Source organism: Pomacea canaliculata, linkage group LG5 (genome assembly GCF_003073045.1).
Source record: "Pomacea canaliculata isolate SZHN2017 linkage group LG5, ASM307304v1, whole genome shotgun sequence".
NCBI lineage: Eukaryota > Metazoa > Mollusca > Gastropoda > Architaenioglossa > Ampullariidae > Pomacea > Pomacea canaliculata.
Window position 1 is genome coordinate 25,251,567 of NC_037594.1, and position 22,444 is coordinate 25,274,010.

Here is a 22,444-nt window from a genome sequence, read left to right on the forward strand (position 1 = left end):
GAAGATGTGTTCAGAGCAGATCGCCCAGGGCGAAATCCTGCTTGCTGTGGTCGGAGGTCTTTCTCAAGAGTTGCCGTCAGTCTTGACAAAACAATCTTGCTGAAGACCTTGCTGGTGAGGGAAAAAGTGTTATGCCCCTCCAATTATTGCAGTCTCCAAGATCTCCTTTCTTGGGTAACTTGAAGATGAGCCCTGTCTTCCACGCAACAGGGACCTGCCCTGATTCCCAAATTTGCCTGAAGATTTCAGTCAGCTTGGGAGCTGTCACATTTATATCTGCTTTCAACATCTCTGCTGTTATTCCATCTGCCCCTGGTGCTTTGCCGCTCTTCATTGTCTTGACTGCTGCTGTCACTTCTTCCAGGCTTGTGGGTCTGTGCAGATGTCAGGTCTATAGCTGCTGGCTGGATGTCTGCAAGCTGAGGGGGATCTGGTCTGTTCAGAACGACTCAAAATGTTCCCTCCAGCGCTGTAGTTTTCCTGCCTCTCCTCTATAACATTACCGCTCATGTCTTTCACTGGAACATCACTGTTCTTAAACCCGTTGTTTAGCTGTTTGTTTATCTTGTACAGTGTCTTCAGGTCATTTTTACTTGCTGCATTTTCTGCTTCATCTGCCAGTTTCTCTATATGGTCTCTTTTGTCGGTTCTTGCCATCCTCTTTACCTCTTTGTTTAGTTTTGTATACCTTTGTCTGAGTTGTTCCTTCAGGCGTTCAGATCTGGTGCTGTTGATTCTTTGTTTGGCTGACTTTCTCTCTTCTATCTTCTTCCATGTCTCTTCTCTGATCCACTGTTCTTTTCTTTTTCCGTTGGAAGCCCAGTATTTTCTCTCCTGATCCTGTAAGACTCGATTGAAGTCGTCTAAGGTCATCTCTTGTTGGTCTCCTAGTGCTGGAACCTGTTCTTTTACTTCCATAGCAAAGGCCCTTTCGGTGGCTGGATTTTTTAGTTTGCCGGAGTCCACTCTCTGCTGACGTGCCTGTTTTCCTCGTGATCGACGCAGCTTCAGAGAAACTGTGGCTATCACAAGAGTGTGGTCACTGGCAATGTCTGCTCCTCTGTAGGCTCTAACATCTTGAAGTGAGCTCCTCCATTTTCGGTTGATGATGACATGGTCTATCTGGTTCTTTGTGATCCCATCTGGTGATGTCCATGTTGCCTTGTGGATGTCTTTGTGTGGGAAGAGTGTCCTCCAATCAGTAGGTTGTTTTCTTCACAAAAGTCTGCCAGTCTCTCTCCGTTGTCATTGATGGTTCCGATTCCATGTTTGCCCATGACATGCTCCCTGTAGGTGTTGTCACTTCCCACCTTGGCATTGAGGTCGCGATGATGAGCAACATGTCGTGGGCTGGAACGCTTTCTGAGGCTGCCTGGAGCTGATCGTAAAAAGCATCCTTGTCTTCTGCCTCAGAGTCATTTTTGGTGCATTAGCAAGCTAACACTGTCAGCTTGGTGTACTTTGAATGGAATCTTGCTCTCAAAAGCCTGGGTCCATAAGGCTTCCATTCCAGCATGCCTTTTCCGTTTTCTTGTTGAGGAGTAGAGCTACTCCTTCAGAGTGCTGAGCGTCTGATCTTCCTGAGAACAAGATGGTATGTCCTGACGCTAGTCTTCTCTTTCCGTGCCGGTCCATCTGACCTCACTGACTCCCAGGATGTCCAAGTTGTAGTTGTCAAACTCCTTGACTAATTGGAGCATCCTGCCAGTCTGGTACAAGGTCTGGACGTTCAGCACCCCACCTTCAACTTTTGCCTCGGTTTCAGTAAATCCGCTGTCGGGGCGCCAGCTCCCTTTCGGTTGGCTGTCGTCCGTCATTAGTCCAGTCTCCTGGTGTGCTTCATTACCTTCGCCATCTGTGACGAGTTCTCTGGTTTTAGTTTTCTGTAACATGATTTTTTTTACATGGTGGGGTTGTTAGCCCTACCACAACCTATTTTACCTCTAGGTGAGGTGTCCACCTTAGTCGCCTCTTACGACATGCCTGGCTGGATGGCAGGGACCCTATTCTTACAATGCTTGCTAGGCAAGCATACCCCGGGGTCCCACAGGGGTCTGTAGTAGGGCAGAATACAGTAAACGCCATTGACTGAAGTGTGTTCGTTAGGGAGAATTATTACAGGGCGAGGTAAACATGACTCTCATACACTCTTTTAGGTTAGTTAAATTTAGAAAAATTCTCCATCGCAATTGTTCCCCCAAATGATCAACAACGACGTGGAGTCTTAATCTTCTCATTATAAAGTCAAGATACGTCTAACATTGTCACAACTTAGAGGCTGAAATGTACTCTGAGACTGAGAGCACTGGCGAGTTGTATTTTCAGAGCTGATATTTCGGAGAGATTGGATACTTTTTTGTTATGGAAAGTGACATGCCATTCCTGAGAGCCTAAAATGTCATCACTAAATTATATGGACTATATGTGTATGACATACTGTACTTTCTACCATCTTTGCCGAATGTGCTTTTCAAATCATTCGCACACATAAAATGTACAGTTTTTTGTGAAAAAAAATAGTTTGGTGTGTAGTTAGTGTGATGTGAGATGAATTCAGCATCTCATGTATTATCTTGTGCACGTGCGGTCTAAGGTTTAAAAGTGACATGTGGACTACATGCAGCAGTTTGTGACAGACCAGACATCACAGCACGAGCTATTGCAATGTTTGTCTTGTGTTTATCCAACATCAAGTGTGATGTCCCTCATTGCAATATAGTGTCGGGGTCTACAGCCTGGAGTCTAGGCATACCTGACACATGATACTGGTGCCAGTACTTGACAAATTTTCATCTATTGCTTTACGATTGTGAGTGCTAAGGCATTAAGATTGACGACGACGACGACGATGCTGCTGCTGCTGCTGCTGCTGCTGCTGCTGCTGCTGATGATGATGATGATGATGATGATGATGATGATGATGATGATGATGATGTATGTTTTCAGCTGATGACAATGGCTCCCCTGTGGACCCTCGTGCTCATGATTTTGCCCTTTCTGGCCTCTTCCTTCCCACAAGGTAAGCACTGGCTCAAGTACAACTCAATTAAATTACCTAACCCACCGGACTATTTTATTAACAAATTATAATTTTTAATCTATGCTTTTAATTTATGGAATCAACAACCATGTAGTGACTGGTGGTAGGTCTCGTATTGTCTCGTGTACGAATGGTGTCTCGTGTCTGACGTCTTGTGTGCGTCATTTGTTCCACGTCACTTGAAGCAGAAAAAGACGTCATCTGTCAGAGAAAAGCAGCGGCTCTCTAATGGCCTGATCACCAACAGCTTTAAATGGATATTTCTTAAAATAAGTGAAATCCATGAAATTAAATACAAATGGTTCCAGGTTAGACTGTGCTTATGGTATTAGCTACAAATATTATTTTTAAAGACATGAAAGTTTGAAGTAATAACCTATGTGCCTCTTGTAACCAAGAAAAAGAAACAATTGACCATATTTTGGTAAACTATGTTAGAGAATTTTGGAAAGCATTAGAAAAGAGAATTAATAATAAATGTAAACATGTAAGTGACTTTCAATTTACTATTACACTTATCTTATTTGGATATAGTGAAAATAACTGACCGCATAATATTAAAGTTTTACACATCAATCCATATTTAGAACAAGAACTATGTATGCGGGTCTTTCTACAAGAATTATATAGACGAATGAAAGTGGAGAGAAGTACATCTCTTAGCAAGTTGGAATTGTCAACTTTTGATCAACTATGCGAACCTTATAGAAATCTTCTTACACCTGTGTAATTTCATATTATGGAATAACGTATGTAGTGAGAACCGATAGCTAAATGAGTTGAGAAGGAAAGAGTATGAAAACATTGTAAAAGCAGGGTTAGTTTGTGAACATTGAATGCCCTATGATACATAGTCTGTCTGTGACATGGCCAAATGTAATTTATTACCGAAATGTTTTATATGTATGAACTCTTGTAATCATGTACTAAATAACTACTGTTGATAAAAAAAAGGGGATAAAATACCAACAAATGGGTTTTTAGTACTTGAACCAGAAGAAAAACTGTGGACATTGTATAGCATTCTGTTTAATGAATACAGGTGGTGGTAATGAGATGACAGTGTGCGCACGTGCGAAGGTGTGTGTGTGTTCGTGGGTGTGTTTCTTTTTTTCTTACTTTTGTGTGAACCTTTGTACGACTATTTGTACTGCTGTAATATACAGCCATGAAATATAGAAAAGGAAAACAATAATATAGTCAAACACACCGGCGACCACATACACACTGAAGTGCTGTATATGAATATAGACAAATTACGAGTCACACACTCACCGGGTGGTCCTACGTGTACAGCCCCAGCAACTACTGGGTACAACGATACCAGGTGTATAGGTTGATGACTACACACACTATCCAATATAATTTTATTGTTTCATAAGCAGTTAAACTGTATAAACCACATGAACTAATAGGTACATACACTGTATTGTCACATACACCGGCATGGAACTACATAAACTATTTATCAATAGCATCGTTTATTTTTACAGGAATCACACTAGTCAGTGTCAGTGTAAGTGTGTCAGTGCCAGTGTCAGTGTCAGTGAAGCTGATGGTCTCTCGGTCTGTGGGAATAACTAATGATCTCAGAGGTCGTGTGACTAATGTCAGCACCAGTGATACCAGTGTCCTCGGGTGTTGACATACCCACTGTACTCAATACGTATGGACTTGAACAGTTGTGGTTTTGACATTTGACACCATCTGTACCTTGTACGGTTTAAAAAAAATATTTGTTAAAACACAAATCATGCAATTGCCACTCTTTGCTAGTTATCAGCTGTATCACTCTACCTATAGTAAGGTGACACTATATGCTGGCATAGTAAGGTGACACTATATGCTAGGTCATTTTACTATTTGCAGAACCATTCTCAACTCTGTCTCTCTTTCACTTATTGTCGGTAATTCTAAGTATCGGTCATTTTAACCCATCGATCATTCTACTTATTTGTTACATACATAGACACACTCACACACAGACGAAGTGTGTTGATATATTCACTTCTGTTCATGAACGGCACAATGTTTAATAGGTGCTTGATTCATGCAGTTCTCCATTCCCCACCTCTGACAGGACGTCGATTTTTTAGGATGATATTTTACATGAAATACCTTTTGTTGCGACAGCTTTTAATTTGTTTGTAAAACGAATAATTGTTTCTAAGCACGGGACGCGTTGTGACAACTTTCTGTTTGTGCACATGTCGATGTATCAGCCTGGACTTACTTCTCCCTCTGTCATCGTTGTGGTGGGCTTACCTGAGGGATCACAGGTAGGATGCAGCAGGTGAGGACATTCTCCAAGTCTTTGCTGAACGGCGGCGAATATGTCTCTCCACTGCCTAATGTTCATCAACAGTTCTTCTCTGTCCACCTCAGCAAGGGTAATGAACCTCCATCAAGGGTTTTACAGTGTTCTTCGCGTCACATGGTCCAGCCAGACACGCTTGTGGTGCCATCTTGTTGTTGCCAGAACGGATTCTTGTGGACCTGGGTGCTGGCAGTGCTTTATACATAGTCTTTGGTTTTGTGTCCCCGGTAGGAAATTCAGGGAGTTTCTTTGAGCATTCGGTCTCAAATATGTGTATCTTTTTACCTGTGTCAGCAAGCAGAGTTCGTCTCCTCCCCACCCACAGAGCAAAACGACAACTAATAGGAATTTGTGCAGTCAATTTTTAGAGGTAAAGCTGATGCGGAGAACAATTCTGTTTAGCCTGGCCATTTCTGGTGTTACTGTGGTAATGATCATTGTTTCTGCCGTGCCGCTGCCATCTTTGGACATGATGGCCCCCAGGTACTTCCAGCTGTTGATCCACTGATGTAGATCTTTGCCTTCAGAGGGACCTTTCAGTGACCTTTCAGTCTCCCTGCCTGTGATGGCCTATCCCCTAGTTTACCAAGTCTGCTACTGCCCGATCGTGATCGGAGAATAGACATGATGAGATGCTTCTGGGTTTGCCGCAATTTGTAGACTAGCAGGCACAGAGACCATTTGGTCAAGTTGTATCCCCTAGTCACGTGACCCTTTGGTCAGGTCTCCCTGGCCATGTGGCCAATGACATCTGCACTGCTGGACATGAGACAAGGCTGGTCTCTAGTTATTTAGCTGAAAGCAAGCTAAGACTATGGAATATTCATCACAGCTGGTGCATTGTTCCCACTCAAAACATTTATTTACTAATGCTGTTACTCTTAATAGCCAAACACTACATCTGTCAGACCTTCCTCCTTTATGTTCTCCTCCTCCACATCTGTAGACAACTGTTTATAATTACTGATAATTGGTTGTGCAAAACAACCTATTAGAATTCTTAGTTTTTCCTGCAATGTTCGTGTCATGCCTGTCACGTGAAGAGACTGGGATCACAGAGCAAGATGTTATCTTTGTGCTAAATGTTGGCCACTTTACAAGCTGCTAATTATAGCAGAACTCGGTGAGGCTTGACTTGACCCCGTGTTTTTCTGATGAACAGGCCAAGACATTGGCGTCTGTTGCAACACCAAGAAAAGGTAACTTGCCTTAAGTGACACAATGATGTGCGTGTTTTCTTATTTATTTATTAATTTATGTTTATATCCAACATCAACAAAAACGCTCAACAACAGGGTACTCACCTTTAAAACATATCTTTCACCAGCGTACACGTTCTCACGGATTGTGTGATGGGAGAGGCTGTACATGTGTGTCAGTTATAAAAGAGATTTTTTTTAGTGAGTTCCAAAAGTGTTTATGATGTTTCTGGCTACTGACCTTTGACTCTTGTTTATAGGAATTTTTCCAGAGAAAAAAGTGGATTTTTCGATACCGGAAAAGATTCTCAGGTACAAGAGGCCGGGGACGAAGAGGGTAGGTCACTGTAAGCAAACCGTTGGTCCGTGATGTCATGGGGTGGTGTTGACACACCACATGTGTGCACTACGTCACCTGTTTGTGTGACGCCAGTGGTGTGCTTATGTCGCCGAGTGCCAGAGCCCGGCTGTTGACCGGGATGTAACATGCCGCGGTATGTAGTCCCACGTTCAGCCAGCGATGTCTTGTTTGTACCCTGTTTGTACCCAATGTCTGCGGGGAATAAACAACACTCCTACTCCCCACCTCACCCCTGTCTTCAAGATAACAACTGATGGCAATATCGTGCGTGTGGCCTCCCTTGTGTGCAGGTCGTCTTAGGGTCATAGAAATAATAAGTGGAAGCAATTTAGTCCGACTCATCTCATCTGAGAAAATTGTTTTAGCTGTTCAATAATTTGTTGCACGTGTCGGTAGAACACGAACTTGTATTACTGGACTGCTGGCAGACGATTTTTTTCCAGTTAACTACTAAAACGAGGCATGAGACTACAAAACTTCCGGTTTAGTCACATTCTTTGTTTAGGCTCACCGAGACTAACAACGGAGAACTTCGCAAGAGGCTAAGCGTTGGTCTTGGTAGACAGACAGCATCCACCTGTACACATCCGTGGGTAGACCGTTTAACGGGTGTCTTGTTTATTTTAGTTTGTACTGAAGTGTCCAAACGTGTGAGTCTTGTACACTGTCAGCATGACCGCTGATGTAGCTGGAGTTTTCAAGGTGTCAACTCTGACTACTATACTGTCAACAGCTCTGAATATGTCTAGTATGACACATGAAGTTGTGTTGTGAGTTGTTGAGATGTTGCACGTGACTGCCATTACAATGGGAAAGGTCGCAGGTGTCGCTGTCTGTACTGTCATGACTGACAACTGACTGGTGTCAAATGCTTAGCGTGTTCAGCTTGAAGTCAGTGGCATAGTCTAACAATCTCTTTTGTGAAGATCTTGTGAAGATACTGGCTGTCTTTTGTGAATATCTTGTGATTAACTTGTCGCCAGTCTTTTTGGTGATTTTGAGGACTCGGCATTCTTGTCATTTGTGCTGACTTCTTTCTCCTGTTTCGTCCTTTCTTTTGTGTCTGTAGCAGATGGCGCTCTTTGTTTTCATGACTTTGCACGTGTATGTCTGGCAAACTGCGGTGTTACGCAGGCCAGGTCTACCGAGGTTGTCCCTCTGTAGTCTGTATGTAAACATCCACACACACACTCTTTATCTCTCACAGACATACACATAACATATACACACACTATCTCTGACACACACACACACACACTTTCTCACACATATACATAAGACTCTCACACAAACTTGCTCTTTCTCTCACACACTCTGACACACACATAACACTATCTCACAGAGGTGTGAGGGAAGTGAGAGAGCGATATGAGAAATTAAACTAAAGGAAAAAAAGGGAGAAGAACAAAGTTTGGGAGGCAAAGAGAGAAAGAATGTGAAAGAAAAGAGAGAGAGAGAGAATGTAGAGAAGGGTGTGAAGGCAGGAAGGATTTTCTATGCTGACGTCATCGTTGTCCGGAAGACACTGTACAGCAGAGATGCTAGAGGTGCAAATAGGATTGCGGGCCTTTGGAAGCCGGCACAACATACATAGCTGTGCAATAAAAAATGATGGACTGTCTCCTCCAGACGGTGCACTTGTTAGCACGGACACCCCACCAGGTGCGGGGCCTTGGGCAGTCGCCCCTGCTCATCCCTAGCGCCGCCTCTGACCCCAGGGAGGAGGATAGGGGAAGTGACTGATGCAGGGAACTGTATGATACTAACTAGGAATGAAATGTCATCATGTGACCTCACATATTGTTACTGTTGTTATTTGATGTGTATGTAACCTTCATTTCACCTGCAGAATTTTTTCTCAAATAATGACTTTCTGACCGTTTTTCTATGATGTCAACTTATTTGGAGACTGTGAAATGTTTGCAGGGAATCCATTTGTGCGAGTCATTTGCACGTGCAAGCTGTACCTGTTGTCCTCGTCTCCTTCACTCGATCGTTCATTTGTCTGTTTATTCGATGCTTTGTTCGCATATTCTTCTGTCCATTTTATTCATTGTAACTGTTCTTGGTTAATGGAAAATGTTATGACAGAGCTAATTAATGTCTAATATGTCTTATTGCGAGTAGATGGAGCTTGAGATCATTACTAACTCATGTATGTCTCACTGCATTACTAACTCATGCTATTACCTGCAGAAGATCAAAAGTGGAATTATCAGCCGGTAAAATCACACCTGCCTCTGTTCCCTGTCCTGCAAGGTATGTCCCCCCTGACTGTCTCAGTGCTTGCTGTCAACTTGCACTCTGTCCTTGTATCCGCTTATTTACTTTTGGCATGTCCCATACCAAAAATGTAAACTCTGTGTGTAGGCAAGTAGCTTTTCTGTGATTTTGGCTTATTTATTATTTAAATCTTTATTGTTGATGTTTTTTTAGCCATGCAACTGAGTAAGTATTGAATGTGTCAGGTCACTAGGACTGCATGCACCAGAGACAGACTGTAATGCTCACATCAGAAACAATATCTGCTGTTCAAACCACAGCAATGTGTAAATGTCTTTATGAAATGACTGTAAAGACAGGTAAACCAAGAAAGACTTTGGTCAGTCTCTTCATGCACGTGATTACTTGTGTAGGTGGGCAGTGCAGGTGGAGCAGAGTTCCGAGTACATTGTTTACTCTGTTTACAACTGTAGCAGCAGCGGCCTCAAGCCATCAGCTTTCTGTTGCATCATTGTGTCATGTCAACACATGGTCTAGACTAGAGTGTTGCTGATAATGTCACTGTCATGGTCATTGTGACATGACAGTACAGCAGTCTAGACTAGTATGTTGCTGATAATGTCCATGTCATGGTCATTGTGACATGACAGTACAGCAGTCTAGACTAGTATGTTGCTGTGTGATGTCACTGTCATAGTTATCGTGATGCTCGGTGTGTGGCCATGGATACAGTGATGGACACAATCCACAACCCAGTCATTTCAAATGTTTGTAAATGTTTCAGGTACCCAGTACCTCTGAATGTTGCTGTCAGTAATTAGCAAACATTTTCAGATCACAGAAGCTGACCTTTGATATCTCCTTGCAAACAGAACTCATGGTGTAGCCTTGTTATTACAATTCTTAATATCACATTGAAAAACAGCTTTAATTGTCCTTCATTGTGTGCTAGAGTCTTCTAGAATTTTCTAGCTTCATTTGCTACTCAGCTTATTTTGCTTCTCTATGTCCTTGCCACCTTACCTAGTGCTCTGTTATGTCTTTTTTTTTTTTTTTTACAAAGTGATCACCTCAGACCATCTTCCAGTCAAGTCATTTTTCAGTGTCTTGCGATTGTGATGCAGTAATTTGATTTTATTTGTTATTTGTAATAGTTTATTTCTCCGGAGGCAAGTGTTTTTCTTGCCTTGTTATTTATCTTAAGTTGATATCCAATTTTTTTTTTTTTTTTCACTTAATATGCATGAATTCAGCAGTTGAGATCACAGTCTGTGTTATTCTGGAGCCTTGTGTGAGTTTCAAATCCGGTATGGCAGGGCAAAGCCATAACATGGTGCCACTCCAGTTTAAGTTTTTATTAAGTATACCCCAATAAGTCAAGTTCTGAAAAAAAACAGATTGTAAGATGGTGGTTAGGATAGTTGTTAATAACAGTGGACAGAAGATTATTATTTTTCACAACTTTCACTAAGATCAATGATTCCTGTTTTAGCTATTTGACAAAATAATTTCAGAATAAATAACATTTGTAATACTGTCAATAGATGATGACTCTTTTGTTCCTCCATACTCTGTACTTTTCTCATAAAAAGAAAGAAAGAATAAAAGAAAAAGTAAGTAAAAAACCACAAAGCTAGCTAGAGGCTGTTTTTTTTTTTTGTTAGTAAAGAGGCAGTTATCTTCCTTTGTTCAAGTATGTGTGCATTGTGTTGATGATTTTGGGTATTTATTATTATTATCATTATTTTTACAGGCTACGTGTGCTGTAATCAACCTGCAACGTGAGTAAAGTTGTCTTTATTGCTTTGAATCTTCAAAAAACAAGTTTTCATTTATATTGGAAGATAATAAAACTGATGATTGAGTATCTGACACAGGAGGTAAAATGAAAACAGGCGCCATGCTGGTAGTCACTTATGTAATATATAGTCTGTCAGCTGCAGGAAACTAGTCGTCAAGCAGATCGAGTTGCTTCCTCTTGCTCGTTGTCTCATTAATCATCTCACTCATTGTCTTCTCACTGTTGCACTGTTGACTGCTTTCATCTTTCTTTGTGAGACACATGCTTGCTTCAATGCAGCTGTTATTATACAAGTGATTTACCTAAGGTAATTGTTAGGTTGTTGTTGTTTATTGATTGCTGATTATTGATTCAGGAGGCCTCCTGGACGTCGGAATGGTTGGAAAAGAAATCAAGGCTATGCCCTCACAAAAAGAGGTATGTGAGAGATTTTAGTATCCTGGGGTTAATAAAATAAGGCCACTTTCTCCCTCACACACACACACACGCGTACACACATACACACAGATACACGCATCCATGCACATGCACAAATACACACACAGTATGAGATGATTAGATTTTACTACAAGCTGTCATGTAGCTAAACTAGCTATTTATATATTTATAAGAGTTGAAAGGTTCAGTGTGTCTAGCCTGTTAGCCTTCTCTTACTGTTACAAATTATCTGCTATAAATAATATGAAGGTGTGCTTAAGCTGTTATATAGCCTTTCTTTCTCTCTCTAGATGATGACTACTCGGATCTGCACAAAATGATTGCAAAAATCATCCGTCGCCTGGCGGAGTCTGCAGACAGACAAGACAGCCAGCTACCAGAGTCTGCAGACAGACCAGACATCAGTCACGTGGCGGAGTCGCTAGACAGATTAGATGACTCTGTCGTTGTTCCATCTTTGCCCACAACCAGCGACGACGACAACCACATTCGCAGCATTTTGGGTGACTGGGAACTCGAGGACAATGACCTGGCCTCCAGTGGCTTCAAAAAACGGTTTTCAGGTATGTGATCAAAAGTTATATAGGTACTGTCATCACTGGGCCGCCTCTATTTACTGGTCATGTCTATCAACCGTTTTACTCAGTATGCTATCAAATGTGTGCTCGCACATGCTCTCACTCACTTCTAAACGTGTGTGGACATGTATGTGAACACAGACACATAGAATATTATAAACACACACACACTCTCGCATGCACAGTCTTGTATATCCCACCGTCTACGGGTTTGATTGTCTGTCTAGGAACTTAGCCAGTACAAATGTTCACAATTTTCTTATTGTTGTCAGGTTTTCTCAAACGTCTATACAATAAAACCAAAGACTTTAATTAACTGGTCAGTTTTAAAATATCTGTCCGAGAAAGTCAAAGACTTGTCAGGTCAGTCCTCAAGGCTGTTTGTCACACAGCTTGAAGTCACATCCTGTAGTCTATAGGCACAATCAACAAAACGGTAGAATGATTAAAAATAGATGTGATCGCTGAAGCAATGAACATATGTGAGCACCATCTCTTAACATCTCATCTCTTGTCTCATAAAAAGGCAGTGGAGCTGGGGGCATGAACATGTAGGTATTTTTCCTGACATCTCTGCTACAGTACAGCCATACCAGTGTTGTCTGGTGCAGTGTGTGTGACAGCCATACCAGTGTTGTCTGGTCCACACGTCTTTGATTTTTCTCCTCTGATCTCTAAGTGCTGTTATTTCCTTTTTTGCTGCTGCTTTTTATTTGTTGTCATTGTTGTCATGTTTGTTTTTGGCTTATTTTGCAGTCTCAAACTTTTAGTCTGTCATCTCTAATGTCAAAGACATAGAGCGCCATCATGTCACATAGGCTCAGAACTGAATGATGTCCATGACATGGTGTCCTGATATATACAAGTAGTTATAAGCTGACTATAGGGCTACAATGCTACGTAGGAGCACACATAAACAATAGAAACAACAACAGGAACGCTGTTACATAAAGTACTACAGGGGAAACAAGCCGAGATGGGCAGAAGGTTGCTGGAGGTTGACAGAATCAGACACAGAAATAATATATAAATAATATAAATATATCTGTGTAGCACATCCCTGTGTTGTGTATTGTACATAGCTATATTATATTTGTGTTGTGTATTAGACATAGCTACACTAAATATTGCTGTGTAGTACATCTCTTGTGTTGTGTATTGTACATAGCTATATTATATTTGTTTTGTACATCCTTTGTGTTGTGTATTAGACATAGCTACACTTAATATTGCTGTGTAGTAGAACAGTTGTGTATTATAAATAGCTACACTATATTTGTGTTGTGTATTATACATAGCTTTAATTAATATATATATATACTACATCCCTTGTGTTGTGTATTAGAATAGCTATACTCTATATATATATATATATGGTACATACCTATATTGTGTATTATAAATAGCTACACTATTTTTGTATGGTACATTTCTTGTGTTGTGCATTAGACATAGCTACACTGTATATATCTGTGTGGTACATCCCTTGTGTTGTATATTATACACACACATATATATATTTGTGTATTGCATCCCCGTGTTGTGCATTATAAATAGCTACACTATATTTGTGTTGCACATCTCTTGTGTTGTGTGTTATACATAGCTACACTATAAATATATGTGCTACATCCCTTGTGTTGTGTATTCAACATAGCTATACTGTATATGTCAGTGTGGTAATCCCTTGTGTTGTGTATTAGACATAGCTACAGTGTGTGTGTATATATATGTGTTTGTGTGTGGTGCATCGTTTGTGTTGTGTTTGTTATATTTTTTGTGTTGTCTATATGAGATACTGTATTTGTAATGGTATCTACAAGTTGCTATTGCCAAATTAAGACCAAATGTTTTTAATATTGCTCGCCAGTATGTTTCTGAAATACTGATTATACAAGATTTCATGTGGTCCTTTCTTTAATATAATTTTGTCTGGTCTTTCTTTAATATGATAGACGATTTTGTATCATGCATTCCATTATTACACCATCATCTTCAGCTGAGAAATAGTAATAGAAAATGGCTACAGAAAGCTCTGTAAAGTCGCTTGTGACTTACTATGTGCTAGCAATATTATAGACATTTACAGTCAGAAATGCCTTTAGAAATCTAAAATGTAATTTCTTTTATTGAAATATATGGGATTAGAGAGGGATATCACCCCTCCTACCATGCAAATGAGTTTTAATTCAGTCAGTAATCTTTAAACATTGGTTAATGCTTTGCTATGATATGCTGTGCTATGAGATGTTGCTAAAGTGTGGACTGTGTGTACACAAAGCAAAACTGCCAACAATTTAGCTGAACTTACTTTCCTTTAAGATATATTTATATCTTCATTTCTTTCTCTCGCGCTCTCTCACTCTTTTTTTGTCACGATTTTTTCTTTTCTTTCTTTTTCCTTCTTTCTTAATCAACACTGTGTTTTCCTTCTTACAGGGGAGGTTAACAAACTTCAGGACATTGGTGAGTACACTTTCTATGATGTGTCTGATCAATATTATGCTGCTGACAGCAAGTCGACTGTCTCAGCTGAAGCATGCTTACATTATACAACATATCAATGTCAATACTTTTATTATTATAAACATTTGTCCATGTGGACACACTCACCAACACATGCAGTGATATAGCCCTAGTTGCTGGCATGGCATAAGACACAAACAAACAAACACCAACACACACACACAAAAAAGACAATTACATACATAATCTTAAAATGCTCACACTATTTCTCACAACTAAACACAATATGACTTTGGGAGAAAAAAGTCACACTAAACTGAGATGTAAACATGAATGCTTATTTTTAAATGTTCAGATATATCACATTATCCGACAGTTGGCCTTTTTTAACGTCTACAGTACGTGAGATCATCATGCACACACACACACCTCAAAGATAGCACCATACCTACAATGAAAAGATTCCTATATAACATTTCTGTGCTTAAACATGCTCTGGCTGTGTGAATGGTCTGTCCTACAGCATGATCTGACTTTGGGAATGTTCTGCCCTATAACATGCTCTTACTGTGGGAATGTTCTGTCATATAATTAACATGCTCTGACTGTGAATGTTCTGCCCTATAACATGCTCTGACTGTGGGAATGTTCTGTCATATAATTAACATGCTCTGACTGTGAATGTTCTGTCCTATAACATGCTCTGATCGACTGTCTAAATGCTCTGCCCTATAACATGCTCTGACTGAATGTTCTGTCATATAATTGACATGCTCTGACTGAATGTTCTGTCCTGTAACATGCTCTGACTGTCTGAAAGCTCTGTCCTATAACATGATCTGTCTAAATGCTCTGTCCTATAACATGCTCTGACTGTCAATGTTCTGCTGTTACAGGCCGCGACTCTCAGCTCGACACGACCATCAGCAAGTCAGTCAGGGACGTCGCGTTAGCTGGTGTATGAACGTACAGAAAATCCACGCAGCTTGTTTAAAGATAATAATTTAAAAATTAATTTAACTGAATCGCCATGACAGCTAGTTGATGTGTACATGATGCCAATGGAATACCGGAACAACAGAATTCAGAGAACGCCAGACTTTGTCCAAGTGTGCAGTCTCTAGGATGTGTATAGCTGCTTAGAAAGAATTCTCATATTCTTCTACAACAATACGCAGAGGAACTTTAAGTCTTCATGTGACTGATCTCCCCTTAATAAACCATAATGCCAGATGTTTGTGTTTCTAGTTTTGCTGTCAACTGGTGCTTGCTGCACTTTGGTCTGTCATATTTTAGTTGTTGATATCGCGCGAACTATCACCTTGCAAGAATGTCATGAAGTATTGAACAAGTCGTCTCACGCGCAATTAAGAGTGTTTTGCAAAAAGTTAACATTATTCTGTAATGTGAGTATCATGTGATACACTAAACTGATGTGAGTTGAAGTGTTTATTCAACCATTATACTCCTATCTTGTATCTTCAAACACCGTGTAGTCACACTTTGCTATACAAACCCTTCCTGTATATATAAATAGCTTAATATTAAGTTGCCTGAAGTGTGATATATATATCTCAGTAGAGCTTACACAAAGTTGTTGATGCTCCAAAACTTCCATATCAATTATACCATCCACCAGTCCCACCATCCATCAATTATACCATCCACCAGTCAAATTCGCGCAAAGAATGCTCCAAACATGGACAGTCATTACTCACACTACCAGTCATACATTTTATAAAAAAAAGAAATAGCAAACAATGCCAAATTTACACAACCATATGCTTGATTAACCACCCAAGCAGAGTCATGCTGAAAGTAATACAGAACTGGATCAGCACCACTTATGAGGAACTGCTAGTAGAGGAAGAGGCTGGCTTCCGACCAGCCAGGAGCACAGTTGAGCAGATCTGTCATATCTCAGCATTAGTGGGACCTCTACCACAACTTTATAGACTTTAAGAAGGTTTTTGACAGCCTCTATACACTGAGGCTACTAACACAAGGGGCTGTGGCATGTGATGCAAAAATTCTGCAGCGAAGAAGGCCTCGTGCAAGTCATTGAGGAGCATAATCGAATAGGAGCTTTCTTTCACACTTCAGTAGGTCAAGTAGACCATCCCCATTCCATTTCTTTTGGTGAAAAACCAATGTGAAACTTTGCACACATCAGTATGATCGCAGGCAATGACGAAATCTTGCTGACAGACAGAGAGATAAACAGACATACAGACATTCTAACGCATATGTAATAGAGAAAAGTTATGGTCATCGGCAATAGTGTGAGGATGCCACAGTTTCATGTTGTGGCGATACCCTCGTGTAATAATGTGGTGACGCTTTCTTCTTGGTCCTATTCGCCCCCAGTGGAGCATAGGGCCACGACCACACCCAACGTGTAATAATGTGGCCACGCCCCAGTTTAATATTGTAAAGATGCTCCCAGTGTAGTAGTTTAATGGTGTGACGATGCCACATTGTAACACTGTGGTAATGCCCCTGTGTAATAGTGTGGTAATGCCCACAGGTGTGACGACACCCCCATGTCATAGTTTGACAATATCATGAATAGTGTAACGAGGCTTCACAGGAGCCGAGCGATGACTTAGTGAATCATGGGTGTAGTGTGATGACTGCCCTCTATGTAGACCTGTGGTCATTGTCGGTACAACCTGCTTGATCAGTCAAGCAGAGACACATGTCCGTGGTACAAGGAACTTTTTTCTGTGGCTATGACCCTCACAACAACTCTTACCTGAGACTGTCAGTGACTGGCCTCGCTAGATGATTTCACTGACTACAGAGTCAAGTGGTTCTAAGGTTCACCTGAAATTATTAGTGGCAATCTGACAGTCTTATTATTGACAATCTGACAGCAGATATTCCACAACAAAACGGACAACTATCACAAGTACACTTGTAACACCTTGAAAAAAATGGTCACGTGCGGCTACACATCTTTAATTCCCAGTCATAACCGTTCACAAACTTCCATTTAACTTGTGAAGTGTGATGACTGTGTGATATGTAACATGGTTAGCTACATTAGTAATCTTCACGGATGTGTTGCACAGTTTTCAATATTTCAGGTCATCTGCTGCACGTGGTCTCAGCACTCGGTGACGTCACCACCAGTCTTAGCGTCTTGCACGTGCGCGCCAGCAGGGTCTGCAAACACAAATGTTCAAACTTGTGACAAATATTCAAGTCCATGTTGGCACGAGTCACACACAGACTCACACAAGCAATCAACTGAACAACACGCAGTCACATCCCACACTCCAACACAATGACTACACTTCTAAACACGCTCCACACAAAGACAAGCTCGAGAGAAATTAACTTTGTTCCAGTGTTAGGGGTCCCACCAAAATCCACTTTTGCATTTTTACTATGGGACCCAGGCCGATATGCCATATGCCTCCAAGATACTCATGACATGGGACCCAGATGTTCCCCCCCCCCCATTCGTTTGTTACTGAGGCTTTCCATCATAATTATAAAACATATTTTTAATGACCGGTACATGCACACAGACACGTGTCAACCTATCCTGGACTGTACACAGACCGGTATTAATACCCGACAAAACGTTAACACTGCTACTCACGTGTTTCTTCCTCCAATCTGTGTAGCTGTCAACAGAAAACATTATTATGTGTACAGATAGAGTGGGGTACCTGTACCTGTACTCTACTTAATGTATCATATGCACAGATAGAGTGATACCTGTACCTGTACTCTACTTAATGTGTCATATGTACATATGGAGTAGGAACTTCTGTACTCTACTTAATGTATCATGTACAGATAGGGTGGGCTTCCTGTACTCTACTTTGTGGAGTGAAAGAGTTTAAACAACTTTAATTCCTCAAACGATTCTTCATGAACATTCCATGGTCTCAAGGTTTGTAAACTTCCTCAAGAGATAATGTATTTAGTAGGTTCTACAGAAACAGCTTACAAGAATAAACATTAAACAAGCTGAGTAACTTTCGCGTTGTATCAATCCACTTCTACAGCAGACGGACAAACGGAATATGATGAATAGAAAAGCAATAAAAAGAGACAGAGAAAAGAAGAATTTAGGAGAACAAAAAATCAAAGAAAATTATTTACGTGGACATTTGAAGGCTCTTCTTCTGGAGTTTACTAACTGTCGAAGGACAGCCAGCAGGTAGTTGTAGTCACCGTCATCTGCAGAAACGAAGCAAAAGACAGAAAAGTCACCGACAGGTGCTGCTAAAATGGACAAAGACCACACAACCCAGTGTTTTAGACAAAACACACATGCTGATGTTTTGAACAAAAAGACGGTGAACAAATGTCTGTGGGGTTATCTGAATACATCAAAAATATTCAGACATTATAATTACAGACCCATGTATACACAAGACATTATGCATACATGTACAGTACAGAGCCATGTGTACACATGAAATATTATAATACATTACAGAGCCTTGTATACATATGAGTGTCTATATGCAATGCCCATAGTTCCAGGTACATCACACATACCTGAGGCAAGAAGATGACGGTTCTCTCTGTCTGGGTATTCCTCTAGGGTATCTGTGAAATATACTCACATAGAAAGTCTGTGTTCACATGTCTTGCTCTCTTTGTTGTCATTCAATAAAACCGACATATTTACACATACAGACACAGACACAGACACACAGAGTCACAGATACACGCATACATGGACACATACAAATACATGAAGACACATTCATGTACACACAGACATACAGACTCACACCCACACAGATGTGTACATGTGTCACAGACCTGCAGGAAGCTGCTCGCGGTTGGTCATTTCCAGGTGATCTTCCAGGTCATCTGTGGACAGGTCAATTTAGACTGTGGCTGATGAAAAACTGAAATAAACTAGTTTGTGTTTGTTGAGCTAGACATTGCGATCTAGTGTGTATATATATAGATAAAAGTCATGGTTGTTTCCAAATGTGGCGGCTGTTTCTTGGTTGTCCACTATCCCACTCTTCAGGGCCTCTTGCAGTTGCAAAGGACGAGATTCTCCTTCGTGACACAGGAATGATTCAAAGAAAGAGCAACTCTGATGTGATAAGAGAGAGTATATATCCACATTGCAGTCAATCAGGCTCAGGGAGGTGACTTTCCCTCCAACCTGCACCCTGAAGAGTTCTGCAGCATGGGGGTCAATCACTGCATTCAGGTCAAAACAAGTTCGTGGTCTGGGGGTGCCACGCTTCACCTTTAGTTTGACCCTCATACTTTTGAAGAGGAGGTTGTGGTGGCTGTTAATATCCCTTATTGATGTTTGCTTTTCTTGGCAGTGGTCACGAGCCTCCACCTTTTGTGAGGAATTAGGGCGTTGGCCAGAGTTATTGTTTCTTTCAGCGATACGCTATCCGTTTGTCAAATAATTACTGTACAACCTGAAACCTGACAAATGTCTTCTGATCTACCCTGACACACGTCACACACCTAAGACCCATACACATACCTGTCACATACGTAAGACACATGCACATACCTGCAGGAAACTGTTCTCGTGCATTCATCTGTAGCTGCTTTTCCAGGAAATCTGAAACAAAATTCTTTCTCCTGTAGCTGCTAAAGATTTTACCTTCAGTAATGACAGAGAAAATGTAGTTAGTGAAGTTTTGAGAGAGAGGAAGAGAAAAAGTTAGAGACACACAGCGAGAGGTCGAGTGAGACAGAGACAAGCACACAACGAGAGGTCACGTGAGCAGGGTTAGGGTTAAGGTAAGATGAGGTGAGAGGTTAGGGAGAGTGGTCTGTGAGAAAGTAAACGTGTCCTCTGTACTCACCCTGTGGAAAGGGTGTAACCACGGTGGGCAGCAGCAAAGCGAGAAGTAACCATAGAGACGACATCGTGACACGCAGCGACACTCGCCTGAAATCACACGATACCTTCATGTAGCACGGGTAGCCACTCGGTGTCTTGTACACACCTGACACATATTGACATACCCTGACATATTCTGACATACCCTCGCATACCCTGACACATCCTGACATACAGGGAGAGCATACAGAACTTAGCCAAACTGTATTGTCTTCCCTTTTCCTGGAAAGGAATTCAGCTCAGGCCATTGTGTCGTCTGTCCCCGCCATCCTTGTGTTTTCGTTGCCATCTCTCAGTAGATGGTTGTGTTTATAGTCTGTGTAAGTTTACTTATCATCTACTTGTCTGGGGATGTGGAGAGAGAAAGAGAGGTATACACATTCTACTGTTTTACTCAATATGACCATATTTTCCGACAAGAGCAAGACGCCCTTTTTACAACATATTATAAGAATAAAAATTTTACAATACTGCACATTCCTTGGGTGTAAAGCCTTAAACAAGTACACAGTACGACATGACTTTATTATTCTACAAGAGCAATTACAGGTAAAAGTGATCGGTGTTCATGCACTGGCAGTACACAGGCGAGGACATACATAGTCGAGAAATGTTTGTGACATGAGTGTACAAAGTGTCGAAGAATGCCAGTGTGAACATGTTGACTATAACAAAAGAATGACAAAATGGCGGTGTCCCCAGAAAATGGTGTAAGAAGGCTTCTGTCAGCTTCTATCAGACAGGTAGTAGGTGGGGTAGACGGAAGTCTGGAAGTAGAGTCTGTTAACAAGTGAGGTTTCACGGTGTTGAAAGCAGAAGACAAGTTAGCAACGAGAAGTGTGGCATGAGCTCTGGCTCTACCCCTCTTCTGGCTTTATAGACAAACTGCAGTGGGTCAAGATATTTATCAACTGCTGTCATCATGTAGACAAGAATATAGACAAAGAAAGGAAACATGTGAGAAAACACACAAACGTCTCTCCGTGAACAGGTGCGACTGTCTCACCTGAGTCTTGAGACTCTGAAGTTGTGGTGTCCTAGTGTCAGGTCAGACCTCGAGGATGTGCCTTGACTGAAGTGTAGACAGCAGACAACATGGTGTCGCCTGCAACTGTCGACTTTTTGTCTGTTGCTGCAGATGGTGCACGTGGGTGGAGACCGGACACAAGTGGACATCAGATGTCACGTGTCTTCCGAGCTGGTGGCGAGACCCTCGTGCTGTGTGTCTGTCTCCCTCTTCTCAGGATGCGATGTTATCTCACATGAACAATGTCTCTCTCTCTACATATGATATTATCTCATCATGTTCAGAGAACTGGCATGACAAGCCGAACTCAACCTTTCAGAGATCATCGCGAAAACTGTTTCCTGATTGCGATTGAAGACGAAGCTTCAGAAAAGAAATCCTGGCTTGCACATGCACTAAACTGCGCGAAACATTGCTAAACTTTCTTGAGCAGGAAGTGGATTCAATTTTAGTGGCATCTTAACATCTTAACATCTTAACATCTTAACACTCGGCAAACTCCGCACATCCATAAAAGTGAGAAAACAAAGCAACCTCTCCTGTCTGTCTTTGTCAAGAAAACTCATAAACAACACAAGGACGGTAAGAGCTTCACTCTGCAGAAACTGTCCTACCATCTGACAATTTTTAGAATTATTTTCGATTATTCCTGATTTTTTTTTTATTGTCCGGATGGCGGGCGCCAGTCATTACCCGATAATTAAGGTTGTATAATATCTGTATTGTATTTGTATTCTTTCTGTATAAGCTGGCTGCATTATCGTTTGTAATATCTCCTCTGTATTAGTTCACAAGTATATACGTTCCGCATGGTTGACGTTGAATAGACTCTGGGCATGTTTCAACTGTTACCTCTGTCTCCTCACTCAAGTGCAGCCATGGTCCACCCTGGGTCATGCTTCATCCCATACTGCAACCTTGGTTAGTGCTACATCCAGGGTACATTACAGCCACATCCAGGGTACATTACAGATACATTCAGGGTACATTACAGCCACATCCAGAGTACATTACAGATACATTCAGGGTACATTACAGCCACATCCAGGGTACATTACAGATACATTCAGGGTACATTACAGCCCCATTCAGGGTACATTACAGATACATTCAGGGTACATTACAGCCCCATTCAGGGTC

General features: G+C 41.2%; 2 protein-coding genes across 9 annotated transcripts in view; one reads left to right on the forward strand and one right to left on the reverse strand.

The window, feature by feature from the left end:
- The window catches only part of LOC112565174, a 30,156-nt gene extending 14,500 nt beyond the window's left edge, over nucleotides 1-15,656 (forward strand). For 3 of the 7 annotated variants that reach the window (XM_025240498.1, XM_025240501.1, XM_025240497.1), the window contains exons 2-10: nucleotides 2,947-3,019; nucleotides 6,520-6,556; nucleotides 6,817-6,893; nucleotides 9,114-9,176; nucleotides 10,894-10,921; nucleotides 11,297-11,358; nucleotides 11,670-11,942; nucleotides 14,397-14,423; nucleotides 15,320-15,656. In XM_025240498.1, coding sequence (XP_025096283.1) covers nucleotides 2,950-3,019; nucleotides 6,520-6,556; nucleotides 6,817-6,893; nucleotides 9,114-9,176; nucleotides 10,894-10,921; nucleotides 11,297-11,358; nucleotides 11,670-11,942; nucleotides 14,397-14,423; nucleotides 15,320-15,387 — 705 coding nt within the window. In that variant the 5' untranslated portion in view covers nucleotides 2,947-2,949 and the 3' untranslated portion in view covers nucleotides 15,388-15,656. Of the gene's footprint in view, nucleotides 1-2,946; nucleotides 3,020-6,519; nucleotides 6,557-6,816; nucleotides 6,894-9,113; nucleotides 9,177-10,893; nucleotides 10,922-11,296; nucleotides 11,359-11,669; nucleotides 11,943-12,483; nucleotides 12,509-14,396; nucleotides 14,424-15,319 lie in introns of all 7 variants that reach the window. The other 4 variants (XM_025240504.1, XM_025240505.1, XM_025240503.1 and 1 more) reach the window with 2 other exon arrangements.
- Nucleotides 15,657-17,363: 1,707 nt separating this feature from the next.
- LOC112565263 lies at nucleotides 17,364-21,606 on the reverse strand. Of its 2 annotated transcripts, none has more exons than XM_025240627.1 (8): nucleotides 21,284-21,413; nucleotides 20,240-20,320; nucleotides 19,942-19,992; nucleotides 19,215-19,265; nucleotides 18,945-18,995; nucleotides 18,543-18,620; nucleotides 18,034-18,058; nucleotides 17,364-17,591 (listed from the first exon to the last, which is right to left on the reverse strand). In XM_025240627.1, exons 2-8 carry the CDS (start codon nucleotides 20,301-20,303, stop codon nucleotides 17,561-17,563), a joined length of 351 nt encoding a protein of 116 aa, XP_025096412.1. In that variant the 5' UTR covers nucleotides 20,304-20,320; nucleotides 21,284-21,413; the 3' UTR covers nucleotides 17,364-17,560. The 2 variants fall into 2 exon arrangements, with proteins under 2 accessions (XP_025096412.1, XP_025096411.1); XM_025240626.1 differs by having other exon boundaries at nucleotides 17,369-17,591; nucleotides 20,240-20,325; nucleotides 21,284-21,606.
- Between the last annotated feature and the right edge of the window lie 838 nt (nucleotides 21,607-22,444).